This window comes from Procambarus clarkii, chromosome 2 (assembly GCF_040958095.1).
Source record: "Procambarus clarkii isolate CNS0578487 chromosome 2, FALCON_Pclarkii_2.0, whole genome shotgun sequence".
NCBI classification, from domain to species: domain Eukaryota; kingdom Metazoa; phylum Arthropoda; class Malacostraca; order Decapoda; family Cambaridae; genus Procambarus; species Procambarus clarkii.
The window spans coordinates 32,031,242-32,053,734 of NC_091151.1; the positions used below are offsets into that span (position 1 = coordinate 32,031,242).

The window sequence follows — 22,493 nt, forward strand, 5'->3', positions numbered from 1 at the left end:
TATATGTGGCGACCAGATCGGCCGCCAGTTAAGGGAGAAAGTTACATTATATGTTGTAAGGAAGGGGAAAGTGGCGCCCTGATATAAAATGAAAGAGCATCCCCTACTGCAGATATGACGTTTTGGAAGGGACACTAGCCGATCGCGGATTGGCCGACTTAGGTCGCGGGCGACCAATCAAAGCCCGCCGTGACGTCACCGAGTGCCCGGGGCGGCGCCAACGTCAGAGTTGACCTGACCATGGAGGCGAGAGAACGCACCTCGGTCGGCTCTCAAGGATTTGAGACTCTACAAGCCGTTCTTAGTGGATCAGAGCTAGCCATCGCAGCCCACCTTACATATTGGAGACCCCGCGCTTCTGGGAAGCAAAAAGGAACCAAGCTCATTGAGCAAAGGAGTGCCAAACTTGGAAAATATTCGGCGACGACGCTGAACGTGGAGGGCCTGGAAGGTGTGGCGGGTAGGCCTAGCTGTGATCAGGTCACATCCACCGAGGGTTTTGGAGGGACGACACCGTTACTAGGACAAGGAGCAACGCCTTGTGGAAGGGGCGAGTGTGTGAAATAGTGATAAGCTCAGTGCCCATCGATGAACCAGTGAGGATACGCAGTGTGGGGGAGGAATACAGGTTGCCACTTCACGAAGTACAGCTGATTGCCGACTGCGGAGTCGAGAAAGCTCTTGTAGCTGTAGCCCCTAAGTTACCCCTAGAGCATGTACAGATGGTGCTGGGTAATGACCTTGGAGGAGGCAGGATACAACCCGATTGGGCCAGGAGTGCCTATGTTTCAAGCAGCGGTACAACCCTGCCAGGTGAGGTATCGGTCGCTCCAGATGGTAGTGAGGAAGCCGACTTCGCCAGGGGAAACGTCGCCAGAGACGACGACAACGAGGGCGAGAGTGCAGAGAGGTCGTCGGAGGTCGTGGAAAACCCCGACGAGGACCTCCGACTAAGCCTGATGATGCGTGTGGAGGAGTGGCGAGGAGCAGCTGTACAAACGCCTGGGGCGGTGAAGAGGCTGCAGACCGCACTCCCTCCACACAGGAACGTGAATAAAGTAAGCTCAGTGGATGAGCGAACGGCAGTGAGGGGCAGAGTGGAGGAGCCACGACGCAGTGCACCCTATGCCAGCCAGATGAATAGTGGTAGGTGCAAGATGAACCACCGTGGTGAGGTGAGCCACAGGAAGGTGGATGAGCCCAACCACGAACCGAAGAAGACGTCTGCAGGGAAGAGAATCTAATGGAGGAGTGAAAATGTTCGTCGGGAACAAAGGAGCGAATGGTAATGGTATAGGAAAGGCAATACGAAGAAAGCAGGGAATGGGTACACCCAGGGTAGGCGTCAACCTAATCAGAGGGGCATCGGGCCATCGCAAAAGCCTAGTGTGGAAGAGAGGAAGCTGCTGGATGGAGTACAGGTGACAAGTGCAACTGTGAGGAAACAACGCACCTATGGGAGAAGAGGAACCGAGAAGAGAGAAGATTGGCGAAGAGGAGCTCATGAGAGGAAACATGGAGTACCTGTAGGACGCAGTGGAAGTGCAAGGCTATCTCAGAATGCACGACGCGGTGGAGGCGCTGCATGCACTGAATCTTACAGTGGTAACGAGCCATTGGAGTACACTCATAGCCACGGAGAGAGGATTTCTTGTAGGTGTTCAGGGAACACCCATCACACCCGGTCCTATGTGAGATGAAGATATAATGAGGCAAGTGACTGACAAGGTGGTACGAGCCACATCACCAACTGGAGGAGTGACACTTCAGGAACGGAGGGAGCAACAGTATAGGTTGCCCTCTTGAGTGCTGCTCTTCCGATATGACTCTTATTTTAAGGGGAGGGGTATGTTACGGTGCCCTCTCCTATCTCTTTCGTTTGCCTGCTAGAAGAGTCATATCAACTCTCCCTACTGTTTCTCTGAGGTACAGGGAGTCTACTGATATATGTGGCGACCAGATCGGCCGCCAGGTAAGGGAGAAAGTTACATTATAAGTTGTAAGTAAAGGGAAAGTGGCGCCCTGATATAAAATGAAAGAGTATCCCCTACTGCAGATATGACGTTTTGGAAGGGACACTAGCCGATCGCGGATTGGCCGACTTAGGTCGCGGGCGACCAATCAGAGCCCGCCGTGACATCACCGAGTGCCCCGGGCGGCGCCAATGTCAGAGTTGACCTGACCGTGGAGGCGAGAAGACGCACCTCGGTCGGCTCTCAAGGATTTGAGGCTCTACAAGCCTTAGTGGATTAGAGCTAGCCATCGCAGCCCACCTTACATACTGGAGACCCTGAGCTTTTGGGAAACAAAAAGGAACCAAGTTCATTGAGCAAAGGAGTGCCAAACTTGGAAAATATTCGGCGACGACGCTGGGCGGCGACGCTGGACGTGGAGGGCCTGGAAGGTGTGGCGGTCAGCCCTAGCTGTGACCGGGTCACATCCACCGAGGGTTTTGGAGGGACGACACCGTTCCTAGGATAAGGAGCAACGCCTTGTGGAAGGGGCGAGTGTGTGAAATAGTGATTAGCTCAGTGCCCATCGATGAGCCAGGATTGGGGTAGCTGAATCTCAGGGATTGGAACGGCGACGACGCGAAGGCTCCACGACACCTGAGGACCTGTGGAACGTTCCTGGATCGTCAAGGATCGACTCAGGAAGCATGGGAACCTCACACCATCGAGGGACAGGCGTCGTGAACCAGGAATGTAAAGGTAGATCATTTTTCCCTCCCATTACCCCTTTTGTGAGTAGGCTAGATAGGCCACAATATTCACTTATGTATGTGGCAATAGGACATTAATTCTTTAGTAGTAGAATAGGCTGCAGGGCAGCTTGTGTCCAAGACAGTTGGAGACGACAGTGTGTATGGACAGCGGGACAGTGAAGAAGAGGTGCCGACGTGGTGAAGAGGCCCTCCTGTGAGAGAGTGTGGGACTCCTGTCTTTCTGCCTGGTTGAAGGAGTGTTGGAGGTCGTCGAAGAAGAGGCTGACGATCTCCAGATTTATTATCCTTATTTTCATATTCATGTATTACTTGTGATTGTATGTGTGATCGTGTAATTTGTGTAAGTAAATTCACACATTTTATCATTGTGTTTAAGTGTGCCTCCATTATAATATTTCTCTATGAGCATACACGAAGGTTATCATAGTACCACCTAGGAAACACCACGTTCTCTGTGGAAGTTCTTATTGCCTGGAGAGTGGTAAAAACAGTACAGACTTATATAAAAGTGTACCCTTAGCCATCCGATCAGTATCAGTGCCTGAATGGTGGCAACTAGTAACGTAGTGGCTAGAGAGAGGTAAAGCCACACAGACCTTCCTGGGAGAGTACCCTGGGCCGACAGTCTAATAGCAGATCTATGAAAGTAGCAACCTTCTGGCAACAAACAATATATAATACACCCACTGAACTGCATTGCTGGGGTGCAGATATAATAAACCAGCTGGCGACCTTGTTAAGAAGAAGATAGAGAAAACAGGCGGGAAACGACTTCCTGCAACCTTTTTGTTTGGCAGGCAAGACTCAGGGAGGTTATGGTTATAAGGTAAGCCTGAGTCTTCCTTCACTCCTCCACGGGTCTAGGCCGGAACTGTTAACAGCAGTTTCCCCGTGTTTGACTGAAGGGCTTCCAGGGTGAATCAGTGGCACCCCCTTTTGTGGTGGAAGCAAAGTCCTGCGGAGGTGGGCATTGTTGGTCCTCTCCTGTGTGACCAAGGAGACTCCGGTGAATCCCGGGAGTCGGAGGGGCTGAGTATTCGGCCTTTTGAGCCCCTAGCAGCTGAGTGCTAGCAGAGCCCCGGCCCACCCCCCGTGACAACGGCTAGCAAATACAGCCATTATGTCTACTGCCAAAAAATGCAAAAGCTACCCTCACTGGTATGAAGGGCCACTTAACCCGACAGATCAAAAAATGTGAGGATTTATGTAATCAAACTCCAGTTGATTATGTAGAACTGGAAGGCCATCATAAGGTTGCACAGACCAAATATCAGCATGTACAAATCCAAATCCTGAAATATCAGGATGTACTTGCTACTACTAACATCGATGATGAGCCAATGGACGCTGTAGTATAAGAAAATGCAGAGTACGAAGATACAATACATGGAAAGTTACAACACTTTGACAATTTAATAACCATACACAATTCCAATACAAACACTGCAGCCACAGCTTCCCAAAACCCGACACAACCAGAAGTCAAATTACCATCACTCAGTCTCACAACTTACTTTGGTACAGAGGACGAGAGTTGGGACAACTTCTGGAACAAATTTGTCGATTCCGTGGATTCTAATGCCAATGTAGCAACGACAACAAAATTTACATATTTGCAAAGTGCCTTAAAGGATGAAGCGTTAAAAGTGGTTTGTAATTTGACCTTTACTGATGACGGGTACGATAATGCAGTACAGCTCCTTAAGGATAATTATGCTTAGCCAGAAAGGACTATTAGACTTTTAACCCAAAAGCTGTTGGATATTAACCCTCCAGATGGAACAGCTGACTCACTCCAAGCCTTTAGATTGGAGCTTGAGTCCTTGCTCAAGGCACTTAAGAACAAGGTAAATCTAGAGGAATCGGACTGGATAATCCAAGTCCATATGAAACACAAATTACCCAGTGACGTACTGGATAAGTTGTTTGTCTTGTATAATAAATCTTCTCTGACAGTAAAGGAGATAACCGAAGGTTTGCGTTCCATCACAGAAAGACAACGAGATAACACAGATGGAAAAGTGACATCTAAACTTTCTTTAACCACTCATAGTAAACAACAGAGTACAAACAGTACTTCAAATGAATCTAAAACAACTTCCCCCTCCCCAAAGTGGAAACAAGGCAGTGAGGCACATATGCAGTGGGTCCCTCTAAACCTACAGTTAATGTGTCATCCAAAAAGGTGACTCCCCAAGATATTGTTAACGTCTGGAGGCCATGTGTGTTCTGTGAAGAACAACATACCATGTACAGCTGCAAAGCTTACCCTGATCGTGCTACATGTATAAAACGACTCAAGGAGTTACGTAAACACACCAGGTGTATAAGGTCACATAATCCCGACACCTGTACAACTCAAATACGCACCTGCAGTAGATGCCATAAGGGTCAACACCATACAGCACTTTGTGGGGACTCAAGTACAAAGTCTCCCAAACCACAGGTGGAGGAAGGAACTTCTGTACTGAAGAAAGCTTCAGTACAGCTTTGTACCATAATACCTGACATAAGGGTCTTATCAACAAGGTCTGATCATAAATCAGTTCTACCCACTGATGAAGTGATCATTAAAAATGGAACGTCCAAGGTTACCATACGTGGATTATTTGATCAAGGATCCCAAATTACTTTTATCTCAAAGGAGTTAGTAGATGCTTTGAAACTCAAACCTGTACGAGAGACACGAATAGACATAGCAGGATTCCTGACTAACTCAGGAGCCCAAGTCTTTAAGGTAGTACAACCTAAAGTACGTTTAGACAGTTATGTCCGAATGATACAAGCTATTGTAGTAGATACATTCACAACAGACCTGTATGTATATGGTCTAGGGACAACCGCCAAATTCCTGAATGAAAAGGGAATCAAATTGGCTGACAAAATCACATTGGACAACCTCTCCAATATTGGAATCCTTATGGGATCAGATGTCTACCATAAGTTTATGAAAGGAAAGGAAGAAAACAGGGAATGAACTTGTTACCATCTGCAGGTGGCTATTTGCTAACAGGCCCAGCATTACAACTGAAGCAACCTGCACCTGTTAGACCACCAACAAGCCAACCCAGTAATGGTTGTATGACTAGGAGAACAGTCTCCACTGCAATTCAGAGACATATCTGAGGATGAGCTTGATTCCCCAGTACATAAATTATGGGACCTGGTAACTCTCGGCATTGTCCCTGAACAACCTAGTCCAGATGACGATTGGACTAACCTGGATACCAAACAATACCTGGACTCGGTTATCTACAGAGATAATCAATACTGGGTCAGGTTACCATGGAAGCTGAATTACCCTCAGCTACCCGTTAACCATTTTATGGCACAAAACCAATAAGGATCACAGGTGTTGTGCTTACAATGACATCCTGAGAACTTGAAATTGTACCATGAAATAATACAGAAGCAACTCGATGACAAATTTATCGAAGTTGTCACAAATGATAACCCAAAGGAAGGACACTACCTGCCACATCACCTTGTACTGAAAAATTCAGCTACTGCCCCACTACGGATAGTATTTAATTGCAGCACTAAGACCAGGCAGAATAGTGTTTCGTTAAATGACTGCCTTCAAACTGGTCCTAGCCTGATACAAAGGTTATATGAGGTGCTGTTAAAGTTCCGCATTGGGACTTACGCATATAGGGCCGACATCAGCAAGGCTTTCCTTAGGGTAGGTCTCCAAGAAGAAGACCGTAACTACACAAAGTTCCTTTGGATCAAGGATCCTAATGATCCAAACTGTGAATTAATCACTTACAGGTTTGCGTCTGTTTTGTTTGGTGCCACATCTTCTCCGTTTTGGTTTCAAGCTACCTTAGACATGCACAAGAAGAAGTCCAATAGCCCAAATAGAACAGAAATTAGCAATAACTTGTATGTGGACAATTTCCAAGGAACAACCAGCAGTGAGAGTGAGCTGCTGAACATATACCACGAGGCTAATCGAGAATTAAAAATTGATGTTAAGGACTATCTTACAGGTAACTATCCACAGTCTCTGTACCTAAAGTTAACTAATTCCACTGATGTCAATGAGATAATCCTTTCCCTTATAACCAAGTCTAGTGCCCTCGAGGAGATACCAACTTTAATTTACAAAAAAGCCTCCAGATCTTTAACCCCTGCTATTGCATTGCTCTTCAACAAGTCACTTGAACTCCAAACCTTTCCAGATATTCTAAAAAAAGCGAGAGTAACCCCTGTCCACAAATGTGGTGATCTCACAGATGTTAACAACTACAGACCTATATCAATCCTGCCTAACTTGTCAAAAATATTTGAAAAACTAATCTACAAGCAGCTTTACTCTTATCTAGCCAAACACAATATACTGAGCTCTTGTCAATATGGCTTCAGACCCAAAAAAGCACTAACGATGCACTTATTAGTATGATTAACTTGATTCTTGCAGCTCTTGATAAAAATGAGTTCTCTGTTGGGTTATTTGTGGATCTGCATAAGGCTTTTGACACTGTCAACCACCAAAACCTTTTTCTTAAATTACATCATTATGGAGTCAGAGGACACTCCCTGCAATACCTCAAATCTTACCTTACTGACAGGCTCCAGTATGTTTCTGTGAATAATTCAATTTCTCCCACCCTACCCATCAACATTGGTGTTCCTCAGGGCAGCATACTTGGACCTCTCCTCTTTCTCATCTACATTAATGACCTTCCAAATGCCTCCCAACACCTCAAACCAATTCTATTTGCTGACGACACAACCTTCATTTACTCCAGTCCTGATCCCCTTGCTCTAAATGCCACAGTAAATACTGAGCTAAATAAAGTCCATCTTTGGCTAACTGCTAACAAACTCACGCTTAACATTGACAAAACTTTCTATATTCTGTTTGGCAATAAATCCTCTAATCAAATAAATCTCAAAATAAACAATACCCAAATTTGTAACAAATTAGATGGCAAGTTCCTTGGCGTTCTCATTGACCAGAAGCTGAATTTCCAGGGACACATTCTAAATATATCAAAAAAAGTTTCAAAAACTGTTGGCATTCTTTCTAAGATCAGATATTATGTACCCCGCCCTGCCCTGGTGACTCTTTATTACTCCCTCATCTATCCATATCTCAACTGTGGTATTTGTGCTTGGGGTTCTACTACCCAAAATCATTTGCGTCCTCTAATTACTTAACACAAAGCTGCTATTAGGACAATATCCAACTCTGGCCCCAGACATCACTCGGTACCCCTACTCAAATCTCTGAAAATGCTAGATATTAAGTCACTGCACATTCTCTCATGTGTATTATACATATATAAAACGCTGAACTGTAATGCAAATCCTGACCTCAAAAGCTTCATTGAAGGTTGTAACAGAACTCATGAGCACCACACCAGAAATAAATACAGTTTTGATATTCCAAGAGTACGACTTAATCAAACTAGAAATGCTCTACAAATCAAGGGACCCAGAATGTGGAATGACCTTCCCAACCATGTTAAAGACTGTACCTCTCTCAACCAGTTTAAGATAAAAACCAAGCACTACCTAATAAATTCCCTTTAACTTACCTTACCCCTCTATTGTCAACCCATGTCTGTTTTTTTTAAACAACGCTGTTTGTCGACCTAATTGTATTTGTGCTGCTTTTTCAGCCATGTTCCCCCCTTTTTTATCTCTATTTTTATTTGTTCTCAACACATTTTATTCTTTATACTCAATTAGTATTAAGCTTTAGTCATTAATGTTTTTCCTGCCCGAAACCCTTTGCGTAATAGTGGCTTTAGGCATTGTATGTACTAGCTCTATCTATAAATACATCAATCTTTGTAAAATCTCTTGTATGTATGTACCTTACCTAAATTAACATTTATTTATTTATTTATAATTAATGGGAGCAAATATGCCTCTCCAGTCGTGGGTCTCCAACAATGCCAAATTAAATCAACTGATCGCAACTGAATTTCCCGACTACCAGGTACCCGAGAGGACAAAAGTACTAGGCGTCAAATGGGATATCACAACAGATTAGTTGACAATCAAGTCAGTGGAGCCAGATACCACTAAACTAACAATGAGAAAATTACTCCCACAAGTCAGCAAACCCTTCGACCCATTAGGACTATTAAGCCCAATCTTAATTAATGGAAAGTTGATAATGCAGGAATGTTGGCAACAAAAGATAGGCTGGGACGATCTTCTAACACCTACCTTACAAGAAAAATGGCAAGAGCTAGTGAAAGATTTAAGTATCCTACAGTCTGTCAAGTTCCCTCGGAACACAGTGAATGAAAAAGAACCAATTAAGCTACATGTATTCTGTGATGCCTCAGGAAAGGCTTATGGCACAGTAGCTTACCTGGTCTCAAATGGGCAAGCCAATTTGCTCACATCAAAGGCCAGAGTGGCACCGTTAAAGAAACGATCATTCCCACAACTGGAATTAACAACCTTACTGCTTGGTGTAAGATTGGCTCATTATCTGATCAAGGCCTTAAGCAACATCCACTTTGAAGAAACTCTGGTATGGTCAGATAATGAGGCAGAGCTACAGTGGGTTAAAAACATTAACAGTAAAAATCCTTACGGGAGTAACTACATTAAGGAAATACGAGAGTTGTTGGCAGGGTATAAACTGAGATATGTACCCACCAAAGAGAATCCAGCTGACTATCTCTCCCGAGGCCTGACTTTACGGCAATTAACAAAGGCAGAGATGTGGTTCAATGGACCTCAGTTGCTAATCAGCGACCAGTGGCCTAAACAAAAGCCACAAGTCATTGTGACCAATGTCACTGTTCCCACTGAGAACCCAGAACTACCTCGGACTTTGGTAATTTATCCTAATCTGTACTCTGAACTGATCAAACTTGTAGGTATCATCCAAGTAGTGTTTGATTTTCTAAAGAAAATAGGAATCAAGCATAAATTCCCTAGTGCTCTAAGTTACTGGGTCAAAAGAGCTCAGACATTCAGGACAGAATTTGACAGTGTTCCTAAGAAGCTACAAAATGATCTGGGTCTCTGGTTAGACACCAACAATTATAACATACTCAGATGCGGAGGCCGCGTACAGCATGTGGACATAGATCTGGAAGCAAAAAATCCAACATTGCTTCCTCGTCACCACATAGTAAGCAAACTAATTGTGTTACACATACACAAATAAAACACTCTGCATGGTGGAGTATTAGATACTCTCACAGACTTAAGACAACAGTACTGGCTACCCCAAGGTAGGCAGACTGTAAAATCAATAATTAAATCCTGTGTTATTTGCCGGAGATACGATGCCAGAGTGTGTCCATATCCAGGCCCTCCTCCACTTCCAAAGGAACGAGTTGTACATATTCGCCCCTTTGAGACAACAGGAGTATATTTCACAGGAGCACTAACACTAACAGGCACCAAGGACAAAAAACCAGTAAAGGCATATATCTGTCGTTTCACTTGTGCCACAACAAGGGCAGTACATCTAGAAGTGTCTCTCGATATGAGTGCCAAGGCGTTCTTACAGGCTTTCTGCAGGTTTGCTTCACGTAGATCCTGTCTTAAGTTAATGATCTCAGACAATGGGTCCAACTTAGTGACAAGAGAAGTATGTCTGAGGAAAATCTGGACACACCCAAAGGTGCGCACAGCTCTAAATCAACGGCAGTGCCACTGGAAATTCATACCTCCCAGAGCACCATGGCACGGAGGCTTCTATGAACGCATGATTGGTACGGTGAAACATTCTCTACGGAAAACCTTACACCGCCAACAGATTGACCTACAGGAGCTCCAAACCGTAGCCACAGAGATAGAAGCACAAGTTAATAACCGACCACTTACCTACCTCTCTGATGATGTTTTGCAGCGTGAACCATTAAGTCCTGCTCATTTGATGTATGGGAGACCCCTCAGCACCCTTGTGTCCCTTACGAACGATGAACCAGAGGATCCTTCATATGTCCGAGAGAGTGATTTGGTTAAACGTTTCAAACATCTATCAGGGGTGATAAGTCGGTGGAATGACGTATGGACTCGAGAATACCTTACTGCTCTGAGGGAGTATCATTACGGGGCAAACAATCCTTACAACAGAATTAACTTGAACCCTCTGGACATAGTTCTGGTGGATAGAGATGGGCCACGCTCAGAGTGGCCTATAGGCCAAATAGTCTCTGTTCATCCAGACAGCCAGGGCATCTTGAGAATAGTGAAAGTAAAATGCCGAGGAAACACTACTCTTAAAACATTAGAGAAATTAGTTCCTTTAGAACTGGCAGGAAAAGAAGACTTTTCGACCTTCCGAAAAGTCGGAAGTCAACGACTTCCAGCACCCAAAACAACAGTACAGGACATCCGTCCCCAGAGGACTGCAGCACAACAATGCAAACTCAAATTAAAGCAACATTATAATTCTGAAGGAGAGGAATCCTTATTAGGAATCCTTTAGGAATTAGGAATCCTGAAGGAGAATATTTCATTAGGAATCCTGAAGGAGAGGAATCCTTCAGGACTGCGATCCTGAAGGATCGCAGTCCTTACCGGGACTTCAACCCATGTTCCTCCCCCCCCCCCCCGGAATTATGTCGGAAATCCGACACACATAATAACATGAGTTACCCCCATAAAGAAAAAGAGAACGGGTATTCCGTGACATCATACAACAAGACGTATATATTTTATCTCATCTTCATTTTAAACAACAGTCTAGTGTTTAAACTTAATATAAAAGTGTTCACTAGGACTGAATATAATTTCCAACACCAGGAATATAGCTTAACTCTCTATTCCTTAAACATAAATAGAACCACCAAATATTTTGGGACGTCTCCCCTGGAGCGTCGTCACGTATCAGAATCGCAACAAACCAACACGCTGTATAGAGGACTTCCTCCATATGAGCTGGTATAACTCGTTAGACACCCAGACTACGTGTCAACAAGCGAGCAACCAGCACAACAGCCTCTCAACAACCACAGCAACACCAGTATCCGTCTTACCAAGTATTTTGTATATATTCTGGCAATTTTATATAACATAAATAGGTAGCTGGTTATACTGTGGGATGAAAATCCCTAACACGTACGTACTCAGCTCAACACACATTTATTCCATGTCATATCTGTAATTATATGTTTAGGGAACCTTTATTACTTCCTTACATTCCAAACAGGTAATTGTGAGGGAAGTTAGTGAAGCAGGAAGCTGGCTCCCAACATAATTATAGAAATTGCTACCACTAGCTGTACAACAAGCCTTGTAGGCCTCCAGACAGCCGCCATTACGTGGCACTCAGAGGCACAGAGCCACACCCAATTTTGATGCTACAATTACACAGCCTTAGCAAGCCCCATGAACTGGAACAGCTAAGGCCTTTTTTGTTAGACATAGTATTAGTAGTTATAAATTTAATTTACTGTGGTATAATAGTAGATTAGACCACCATATGTGGTATGTTTTATAATTTATATATCAAAAACTAGGTAAACAATTTGTGGTTTATGAAGGAGCCACCTTAAAGTGGTTTAAGCTATAAATTGTCCCTCCCATTGTGTGAGAACTTTTAGCAGATGAATCAGAACATACAGTCCACTTACTTACTTACTACTAACTAACTAACTAACTAACTAACTGAGAACAAAGAAATAACTCGGAAAAAATAAAATAAAAATAATATCATATTAAAGTCAATTAAAAAATAAATAAATATTTGAATATTCAGAGAATTAAAAGGAATTAAAGCTGCTAGGCTTTTCCAACATCTCGCTGTGATGAATCTATAAGCAGGGTATATTGTCTCTCACGATGAGTGAGTCTGGCAGCCAGCTATGTTGTCTCTCACAGTGAGTAAGCTAGTCTGCAAGCAATGAATTCTCTCAAAGTGAGTGAGCCGGGCAGACAGCTTAGTTGTCTCTCACAGTGAGAGAGCCTGGCAGCTAATTATGATGTCACTCTCGATGAGTGAGCCGGGCATCTAGCTATGTTGTCACTCACGGTGAGTGAGCCAGGCAGCCAACTGCCTTGCCTCTCACGGTGAGGAGAGCCTAGCAGCCAGTTATGTTATCTCTCATGGGGAGTGAGCGTGGCAGCCAGCTATGTTGTCTCTCACAGTGAGTGAACCTGGCAGCCAGCTATGTTGTCATTCCCTGACAGTGAGCCTGGCAGCCAGCTATGTTGTCTCTCACGGTTAATTAGCCTGTAAGCCAGCTATGTTGTTTCTCAGAGTGAACCTGGCAGCCAGTAATGTTGTCTCACAAGGTGAGTAAGCCTGGCAGCCAGCTATGTTGTCTCTCACAGAGAGTGAGATCTGCATCCAGCAAAGTTGTCTCTCAGGTTGAGTGAGCCTAGTAGCCAGCTACGTTGTCTCTGAAAATGAGTGAGCATGGCAGCCAGCTATGTTGTCTCTCACAGAGAGTGAGATCTGCATCCAGCAAAGTTGTGTCTCATGATGAGTGAGCCTAGTAGCCAGCTACGTTGTCTCACAAAACGAGTGAGCATGGCAACTTGTAATGTTGGCTCTCTCAGTGAGTGAGCCTGGCATCTAGGCTATGTTGTCTCTCTCAGTGAGTGAGCAAGTTTGCCAGCTATGTTGTCTCTTTCGGTAAGTGAACCTGGCAGCCACCTATGATGTCACTCGCGATGAGTGAGCCTGGAAGCCAGCTATGTTGTCTCTCACGGTAAGTGAGACTGGCAGAGAGCTATGATATCTCTCAGAGTGAATGTGCAAGGCAGCCACCTATGTTGTTTCTCACAGTGATTGAACTTGGCAGCCTCATGTGTTGTCTCTCACGGTGAGTAAGTATGGTATCTAACTATGTTGTCTCTCACAGTGAGTGATCCTTGAAGCAGGTATGTTGTCTCTCAAAGTGAGTAATCTAGTCTGCCAGCTAAATAATCTCTCACGGTGAGTGAGTGAGTGAGCCTGAGTGCCAACTATGTTGTCACTCACGATGAGTGAGCCGGGCATCCAGCAATGTTGTCACTCATGGGGAGTGAGCCCTGCACCCAGCTCTGTTGGCTCTTATTGAGAGTGAGCCTGGCAGCCAGCTATATTGTCTTTCACGTTGAGGGGAACCTAGGAGCCAGCTTTGTTGTCTATCCCTGGGAGTGAGCCTATTAGCCAGCTATGTTAATTGTCTCTCATGGTGAATGAGACTCGCAGCCAGCTATGTTATGTCTCCACAATTAGAGAGCCTTGCAGCCAAGTTATGATGTCTCTCAAAGTGAGTGTGCCGGGCAGCGAGCTATGTTGTCACTCATAGTGAGTGAACCAGCCAGAAAGCAATCTTGTCTCTCGCAATAAGTGAACCAGGAAGCAAACTATGTGGTCTCTCACAGTGAGTGAACCTGGCAGCCAGCAATGTTTTCTCTCACGGTGAGTAATCCAAGCAGCCAGCTAGAATATCTCACACAGTGAGTGAACCTGGCAGCCAGCTATGTTGTCTGTCACAGTGAGTAATCCAAGCAGCCAGCTAGAATGTCTCTCACAGTTAGTGAACCTGGTGGCCAGCTGTGTTGTCTCTCACAGAGATTGAGATTAGCAGCCAGCAGTGTTGTCTCTCACAGCTAGTGAGCACGGGAGCCAGCTATGTTGTCTCTCACGGTGAGTTAGACTGGCATCTAACTATGATCTCTATTACTGTGAGTAAACCTGGAAGCCAGGTATATTGTCTCTCATAGTGAGAGACAGGCTGTGAACGATGTTGTCTCTCACGGTGAGTGAGCCTGGTAGCCAGCTATGTTGTCTCTCGCGGTAAGTGAGCCTGGTAGCCAGCTATGTTGTCTCTCACGGTGAGTGAGCCTGGTAGCCAGCTATGTTGTCTCTCACGGTGAGTGAGCCTGGTAGCCAGCTATGTTGTCTCTCACGGTGAGTGAGCCTGGTAGCCAGCTATGTTGTCTCTCACGGTGAGTGAGCCTGGTAGCAAGCTATGTTGTCTCTCACGGTGAGTGAGCCTGGTAGCCAGCTATGTTGTCTATCACGGTGAGTGAGCCTGGTAGCCAGCTATGTTGTCTCTCACGGTGAGTGAGCCTGGTAGCCAGCTATGTTGTCTATCACGGTGAGTGAGCCTGGTAGCCAGCTATGTTGTCTCTCACGGTGAGTGAGCATGGTAGCCAGCTATGTTGTCTCTCACGGTGAGTGAGCCTTGCATCTGGCTATGTTGTCTCTCACGGTGAAGGGGGCCTAGCAGCCAACTATGTTGTCTCGCATTGGAAGTGAGCGTGGCAGCTATCTATGATTTCTCTCATAGAGCAGCCTGGCAGCCAGCTATGCTGTCTCTCACGGTGAGGGGGGAGCCTTGCAGCATGCTATGTTGTCTCTCACAGTGAATAAGCTAGTCTGCCAGCTATGCATTCTCTCACCTTAAATGAGCCTGGCAGGCAGCTATTTTGTCTCTCACAGTTAGTGAGCATGGCAGATAGCCATGTTGTCTCTCACTGTAAGTGAGCTAGTCTGTCAGCTATGCATTCTCTCACGGTGAGTGAGCCTGGCAGCCAGCTTAATTGTCTCTCACAGAGAGTGAACCAAGAAGCAAACTATGTTGTCATTCACGGTGAGTGAGCCTGGCAGCCAGCTTAATTGTCTCTCACAGAGAGTGAACCAAGAAGCAAACTATGTTGTCATTCACGGTGAGTGAGCCGGGTATTCAGCTATGTTGTCTCTCACAGCGAGTTAGCATGACAGCCAGCTATGTTGTCTCTCACGGTGATAGAGCCTGGCATCTAGCTATGTAGTCTCTCACAGTGAGTTAGCCAGGCAGTCACCTATGTTGTCTCTCACGGTAAGTAAGCCTGGCAGCCAGCTATGTTCTCAATTACGTGAGTGAGCCTGGCAGCCAGCTATGTTGTCTCGCACAGTGAGAAAGCTAGGCTGCCAGCAATGCATTCTCTCACAGTAAGTGAGCCTGGCAGGGACCTTAGCTGTCTCTCACAATGAGTGAGCCTGGCAGCCCACTATGTTTTCATTCACGATGAGTGAGCCGGTCATCCAGCTTTGTTGTCTCTCACGGTTAGTGAGAGACATGCCTCACCTGTTACAGGATTTTTTTTTTTAAAACAGCGTCATCTATTGGACGTAAGAGCAACACACGGTGTAATCTCCAAAAGTTCTTCACCGATTGCTTTGAAATTTTGACACAATGTTGCATTCGAATAGGCGCATCTTTTTATATACCTACTATATAGATGCCACCCATGTGACAGGTAAAAGCATGCGTTTTTTTTTAAACAGCGCATTTGTTGCACATAATAGCAACATGCACACTTTACTAAATGTCACGAATTCCATTTCAATGTTTCCGATTGCATTGATAAATTTTATTTTTATAGATTTCGATTTCTTTAACTTTTTAATGAATTATTTTGTATGACATTGTGTTGGAATTGAGCTGTGTTGTTTACCATACCGTTCATTTCGTAAGTATAAGTTTAGATGCCACATCTGTGACAGGTAAAACTATGATGTTCTTGAAAAACAGCACCATTTGTTGCCTGTAAGAGCAACACATATTCTATACTAAATATGTTACAATTCCATTTCAATGTTTGTGATTGCATTGATAAATCGAATTTTCATAGATTTTGATTTATTTTCATTTTGATTAATAATTTTGTGTGAATTGCATTGGAATTGAGCTGTGTTGTTTACCATACCTGTGAGATTATCCCTTTTTAGAGGTGAATACGTTACACGAAACCTTAGTCAGAAAGGACTGAACTAGCATCAAACCATTGCTGAGGGCAGATTATACTTTAATGACTGACCAGGGATGCATAGAGCAGCTGCAGGAATGCAAATCTTTGTTGGCACTCCTTATCCACTGGGTCATGGAGCTTCTAGGGGCCTCAGTGGGAGGTCGTCAGAGTAGCGCGAATGGTCCTCACAACAAAATTAGAATTTATGTTTGATGAGTATGGCCATAAACGCAGTTTAAATCCAAGTAATCCAGGCAACATAAAAAGGATCACGTTAATATCACAAATAATGGCAAAGTCAATACTGGGTGTCTGAAGGTGTGAATGTAAAGGTACTTGTACTTAACATTTAGTTTATTCATAAAACTTAATGATACCTGGTTGAGACCTGGTTGATGGGGTTCTGGGAGTTCTTCTACTCCCCAAGCCCGGCCCGAGGCCAGACTTGACTTGTGAGAGTTTGGTCCACCAGGCTTTTGCTTGGAGCGGCCTGCAGGCCCACATACCCACCACAGCCCGGTTGGTCCGGCACTCCTTGAAGGAAACAATCTAGTTTCCTCTTGAAGATGTCCACGGTTGTTCTTGCAATATTTCTGATGCTCGCTGGTAGGACGTTGAACAGCCGTGGACCTCTGATGTTCATACAGTGTTCTCTGATTGTGCCCATGGCACCTCTGCTCTTCACTGGTTCTATTCTGCATTTTCTTCCATGTCGTTCACTCCAGTACGTTGTTATTTTACTGTGCAGATTTGGGACCTGTCCCTCCAGTATTTTCCATGTGTATATTATTTGGTATCTCTCTCGTCTCCTTTCTAGTGAGTACATTTGGAGAGTTTGAGACGATCCCAATAATTTAGGTGCTTTATCTCGTCTATGCGTGCCGTATATGTTCTCTGTATTCCCTCTATTTCAGCAATCTCTCCTGCTCTGAAGGGGGAAGTGAGTACTGACCAGTACTCAAGACGGGACAACACAAGTGATTTGAAGAGTACAACCACTGTGATGGGATCTCTGGACTTGAAGGTTCTCGTAATCCATCCTATCATTTTTCTGGCTGGCGCAATACTTGCTTGGTTATGCTCCCTAAACGTTAGGTCGTCGGACATCATTATTCCCAAATCCTTGACATGCCGTTTTCCTACTATGGGCAGAGTCGATTGTGTTTTGTACCCTGTATTATGCTTAAGATCCTCATTTTTGCCGCATTGTTCGTGTAATATACCCTAAGTGACTTGTTATTTTGAGGCCCTTCTCTTTCCCTGTTCATTTTGTCAATTTGTTTTCCCACAAACACATACTTTTATTACCTCTCCTCTCCATATCAGTTCCCATACCACTATCTACTAACAGTTTAAACACAAACAAAACCCTCCAACCACAGAGTCCAGTGAGTTGGCAACAACAACAACCCCATCCCTGGATAAATGCATCCCATCCCTAGCATACATGTCATTACTTCCATATAGTGTTTCCAGTTATCTATGAATGTAATAGCATTTGATTTGCAATATTTGTTCAGTCGGAAATTGACACCAAGTGCCCTCGACAATCATTCATTTCCAACTCCCTTTCTTGGAAGAATGCCACATATGAAATTCCTCCCCTGCTCCTAACTAATTCTATAGCTGTCTTAAACCTCTGTATCAGTTCCTCCCTCTTAACACCTCCAACTTCATTTCCACCAGCACTGATACAAATAATGGGTTTGTTCCCATTTCCAGCCATAATATCATTCATGTTATAAACAATGTCACCAATTCCTGCTTTTCGCGACAATGCTTGTCACGAAAAGTTCTGTCCAAATACTTAACCTGGGAATCTCCCACAACCAAAATTAGCTTAGGTACTTTCTTTACTTAATGAGCAGCTTGGGGTACCGGCGATACCTTTGTTGCCTTCCCTTTCGAGCGAACTGCGAACTGCAATCTCCCCACAACACTCGTCCTCCAACACGGCGAATAAGTTTGAAGACTTTAGAATATCTGCGGCAGCTTTTTCAAAGTCTTCTTAACACTTTGATCCCTGTCCTTTACACCATTCCAGGACAACGGCTTTCTACGGCTGCGCTCCTCATTTGCTTCTTCTTGACGGCGTTTCATCTGTCTTAGCTCCTTCAACTGTCGTAGCTCCTCCCGCAGGGTATCCACCTCTTCCCTCAGAGCTCCACATAGCTTCCTCACTAGCTCCAGTTCACTCACTACAACTTCCATTTTCAGTATCAGGACAATTGGAGCTCCAATTACACACACACTATCCCACTGTGACTAACTGCGTCTGAAATATCCACCCAATCTTATATGCACTGAACGAGTACTTTAATAGGATATAGATGGATTTATATTACAATGAAGGGTGTTTGGATGTTTTTAAGGGAATTAATGAGGTGTACTAGGGATTAGCATTGAAGGAGGGTCTTAATAATTAAATGCCTGAGTGTTGTTACAGCTGGTTTCGAGAATTACATATTTTAGAAATATAAGTATGACGTGGGGGAACTGTAATGGAGACTTCAAAAGGACTTTGAGTATAATGAAATTTGCATTTTGGACGCGGGGGGGGGGGATATGTGAGCTGGGAGCATAGACAATCTTTTTCATGTAGTTAAACTAGTCCCCACTACAAGTATTGAACGAATAAGCTATTCCATAGTTAGGTGAAGAGAGAATGAATGGGTCTTCTACAGTTTATATAGACGACATGTTTGAATGGTATAAGAGGATAACAATAGGGTATAATTAAGAAATAGATAAGTTTCATAATTTATTTTGAATGATATGGGATAAATACAGGTGGGTACATTGTGCTATTTCCAGGCATTCCATACATGGACCTTTCTGCACTATATCTCATAGGAACAGTTGATGTTTGGCTGGAAGTAAATAGGAGATCCAGTTTGGTTCCCTACAAAGTCCTTCTGCAATTTCATTTCTTACGTTCAATGTGAGATCTTAGCTAGAAATGATCTTTGTAAATGGGAAACAAATTGAAATGGGTTTAAATATGCTATCACAGAAAACGGGCTAGGTGTGGGAAGATGGGTTTAAATATGCCATCACAGAAAACGTGCTTATTGTGGGAAGATAATGGATGACGTCATTGTACATTAGGCTCGACGGAAGGCGACTCTTTAATCCCTATTATGTAATATCGAAAATGGGAATAAATATGAAATTGGGTTAAATATGCTATGACGGAAAACGGAGTTATTAAGGGAAGATGACTAGCTAGCTGGCTGGCTGATGACGTCATGGAATATTTGGGATGATTGTGGCTGTGCAAGGTCACTGAGGTGACGAAATTTAGATGTGACGGAAACCTGCCATTTTATCTCTTTGGACGAAATAGTAGGGGGCTAGAAGGGAAGCTGTTTAATTCCACTTTTTGTAAAAAATATATATGATGTAAGGGGAAGGACAATAAATTATTGAAAATATTAGGATACTCTGAGGTGCAGGCGAATAAAAATAGAAAATGCACCATGGGTCTGTTGGGAAAAAATGAAAATATTCCTGGGCTATGCGTGACCATTGAGAAAAGCACCACGGTCACTTGTAGTCACAGTTGGTACTGTGCAACAGTTCAACCAATCCTGATGTTGCTGGGGAATTGATATGATTTAATAATCTAAAGTTCAACCAATCCCATTGTTGCTGGGTATGTAGAGATTATGAGATAATCAACATAACAACCAATCCTGGTGCTGCTGGGGACGGCATTGAACTGGACAGTGAGCGGATACTCTGTAATTCCTGTACTTCTTCCGATATCTGGGGAAGAAAATTTGAAATACAAAATAAATGTTCCATCATTTAGAAAATGGACTTCAAATAGCAATTATATATGAACGATAGAATAGAGAAAATTAAAGGAGGCCTATTATACCATGCGTGACAGCTTCACCTACAACCAACAAAATTTAATTCAGCCCATCCAGCGACCAAACCCATTGTCATGAACAACTACACCCCTCTCATGTAAGTGGGTGTAGTTACATGGCCTTCATGTAAACTGGCAAATGAACCTGTATCATTTGCCAGTTCATGAACCCTTATCAGCAGAGGTTATTCTCAAATTATTACTTAATTGTAATAAAAATCGTTGGTTTAAAATATAAAACTTGTATGCTAGAAACGTTTTCTTTGAAGAAACTGGTTTTCTGTAAACGAAATTCGAGGGTACACAGGTAGTTTTCGATTTTTATATTTCACATTACCGTCAATAACATATCGTATTAATGTAACCAAACGTAATGAAACCTTGCCTAATCTGACCAAACATTAACCTAAAGTAACCATAGCCTAAATCTAATTATTGATAGAGGGCTGATAATAACACAAATTATGTATAGTCGTCCCAAATCCATTCCCTTGAGCAGATCTCCCTGAGGACACGTTATGCAGCCCGTTCTCCAGCTCGTCTTCAGACCAAATCCAATACCATTGGAACCCCCACTCCCCCATGCTCTAACCTCCTGGATGGTTCTCTAAATATTTTTGATGGTCTGAAAGCATATTACGGTTCCAGTAATAGTCTTCATGTAAACTGGCATATGAATATTTGTTGAAAACATAGAATATTCTCAAGCTAACATTTTAATGTAATTGAAAGCGTTGGTTTAGATTATAAAAAGTTTATCTTCAAAATGTTTATCTCCGCCCCCTCCCACCCGTCTGTTTCCCACGCATTCCCCCTCCCTACAAACACACACACACACACACACAGAGTAAGGAAAACAGAAGAGTAAGGGGAGACATGATAACCACCTACAAAATTCTCAGAGTGGACAAAGACAAATTCTTCAGCACGGGTGGGACACGAACAAGGGGACACAGGTGGAAACTTAGTGCCCAGATGAGCTACAGAGACGTTAGAAAGAATTTTTTCAGTGTCAGAGTAGTTAATAAATGGAATGCACTAGGAAGTGATGTGGTGGAGGCTGACTCCATACACAGTTTCATATGTAGATATGATAGAGACCAGTAGGCTCAGGAATCTGTACACCAGTTGATTGACAGTTGAGAGGCGGGACCAAAGAGCCAAAGCTCAACCCCCGCAAGCACAATTAGGTGAGTACAATTAGGTGAGTACACACTCACACACACACACCAGTGTCTTAGGGGGCACTGGTAGCCTGGTGGATAATGCGCAGGACTCGTAATTCTGTGGCATGGGTTCGATTCCCGCACTAGACAGAAACAAATGGGCAAAGTTTCTTTCACCCTGAATGCCCCTGTTACCTAGCAGTAAATAGGTACCTGGGAGCTAGTCAGCTGTCATGGGCTGCTTCCTGGTGTGTGTGTGTGTGGTCTGTGAAAAAAAAGTAGTTAGTAAACAGTTGATTGACAGTTGAGAGGCGGGCCGAAAGAGCAAAGCTCAACCCCTGCAAACACAACTAGGTGAATACACACACACACACACACACACCTACACGTCAACTAGACACCATAGATAGAGTGACATACAATCTCCCTCCCCCTCCTCTCTCCCTCTCCCCCCCCCCCCCCCTCTCGCCTTCTCCCTCTCTCTCCTCGCCCTCTCCCTATCTTTCTTGCTCTCTTACCCTCTCTGTGTCTTACTCCTTCTCTCTTTTGCTCTCTCTCTCTCTCTCTTGCTCTCTCTCTCTTGCTCTCTCTCTCTTGTTCTCTCTCTCTTGCTCTCTCTCTATCTTGCTCTCTCTCTCTTGTTCTATCTCTCTTGCTCTCTCACCTGCTCTGTCTGTCTGTCTCTCTCTCTCTCTCTCTCTCTCTCTCTCTCCCTCTCTCTCTCTCTCTCTCTGCCCCTCTTTCTGCACCCCCCTGCCTAACCCTATCAAAACATATCAGTGAAAGGGACAAAATGGCAGGAGGACGCAACAGGCACACAGGGAATAGTCAAAGTGACCAAACAAAGGAAATGTTAGCCCAAGTTTTGGAAGAATTCAGGAGGGAGATGCATGAAATGAGGATTTCAATTAACAACCTGCAAAGTGAGCTGACATCAGCAAGGGAGGAGATCAAATCCCTCGCAGAGAAAAATAAAGAAGCTGAGCATCAGATTATCATCCAAAGGAAGGTGGGAATGTTGCATTGGAAGGAAATGCCTCTGTTCCTGAAACATTTGTGGAAATAC

The 22,493-nt window shown here is 44.0% G+C and overlaps 2 protein-coding genes across 2 annotated transcripts; both read left to right on the top strand.

Annotated features, from left to right (window-relative positions):
• The first annotated feature begins 240 nt into the window (after positions 1-240).
• Positions 241-4,446, top strand: LOC138366198 (uncharacterized). Its single transcript, XM_069326943.1, has 2 exons — positions 241-460; positions 4,175-4,446. Exons 1-2 carry the CDS (start codon positions 241-243, stop codon positions 4,444-4,446), a joined length of 492 nt encoding a protein of 163 aa, XP_069183044.1.
• A 527-nt stretch (positions 4,447-4,973) lies between these two features.
• On the top strand, positions 4,974-5,702 carry LOC138366199 (uncharacterized). Its single transcript, XM_069326947.1, has one exon. The coding sequence runs from the start codon at positions 4,974-4,976 to the stop codon at positions 5,700-5,702; it is 729 nt and encodes a 242-aa protein (XP_069183048.1).
• The last annotated feature ends 16,791 nt before the right edge of the window (positions 5,703-22,493 follow it).

Coding starts and splice junctions, on each gene's coding strand:
- LOC138366198 (XM_069326943.1), top strand. CDS start 241: ATGGAGGCGAGAGAACGCACCTCGGTCGGCTCTCAAGGATTTGAGACT. Junction 461..4,174: donor GGGCCTGGAAGGTGTGGCGG/GTAGGCCTAGCT, acceptor CAAACACTGCAG/CCACAGCTTCCCAAAACCCG.
- LOC138366199 (XM_069326947.1), top strand. CDS start 4,974: ATGTACAGCTGCAAAGCTTACCCTGATCGTGCTACATGTATAAAACGA.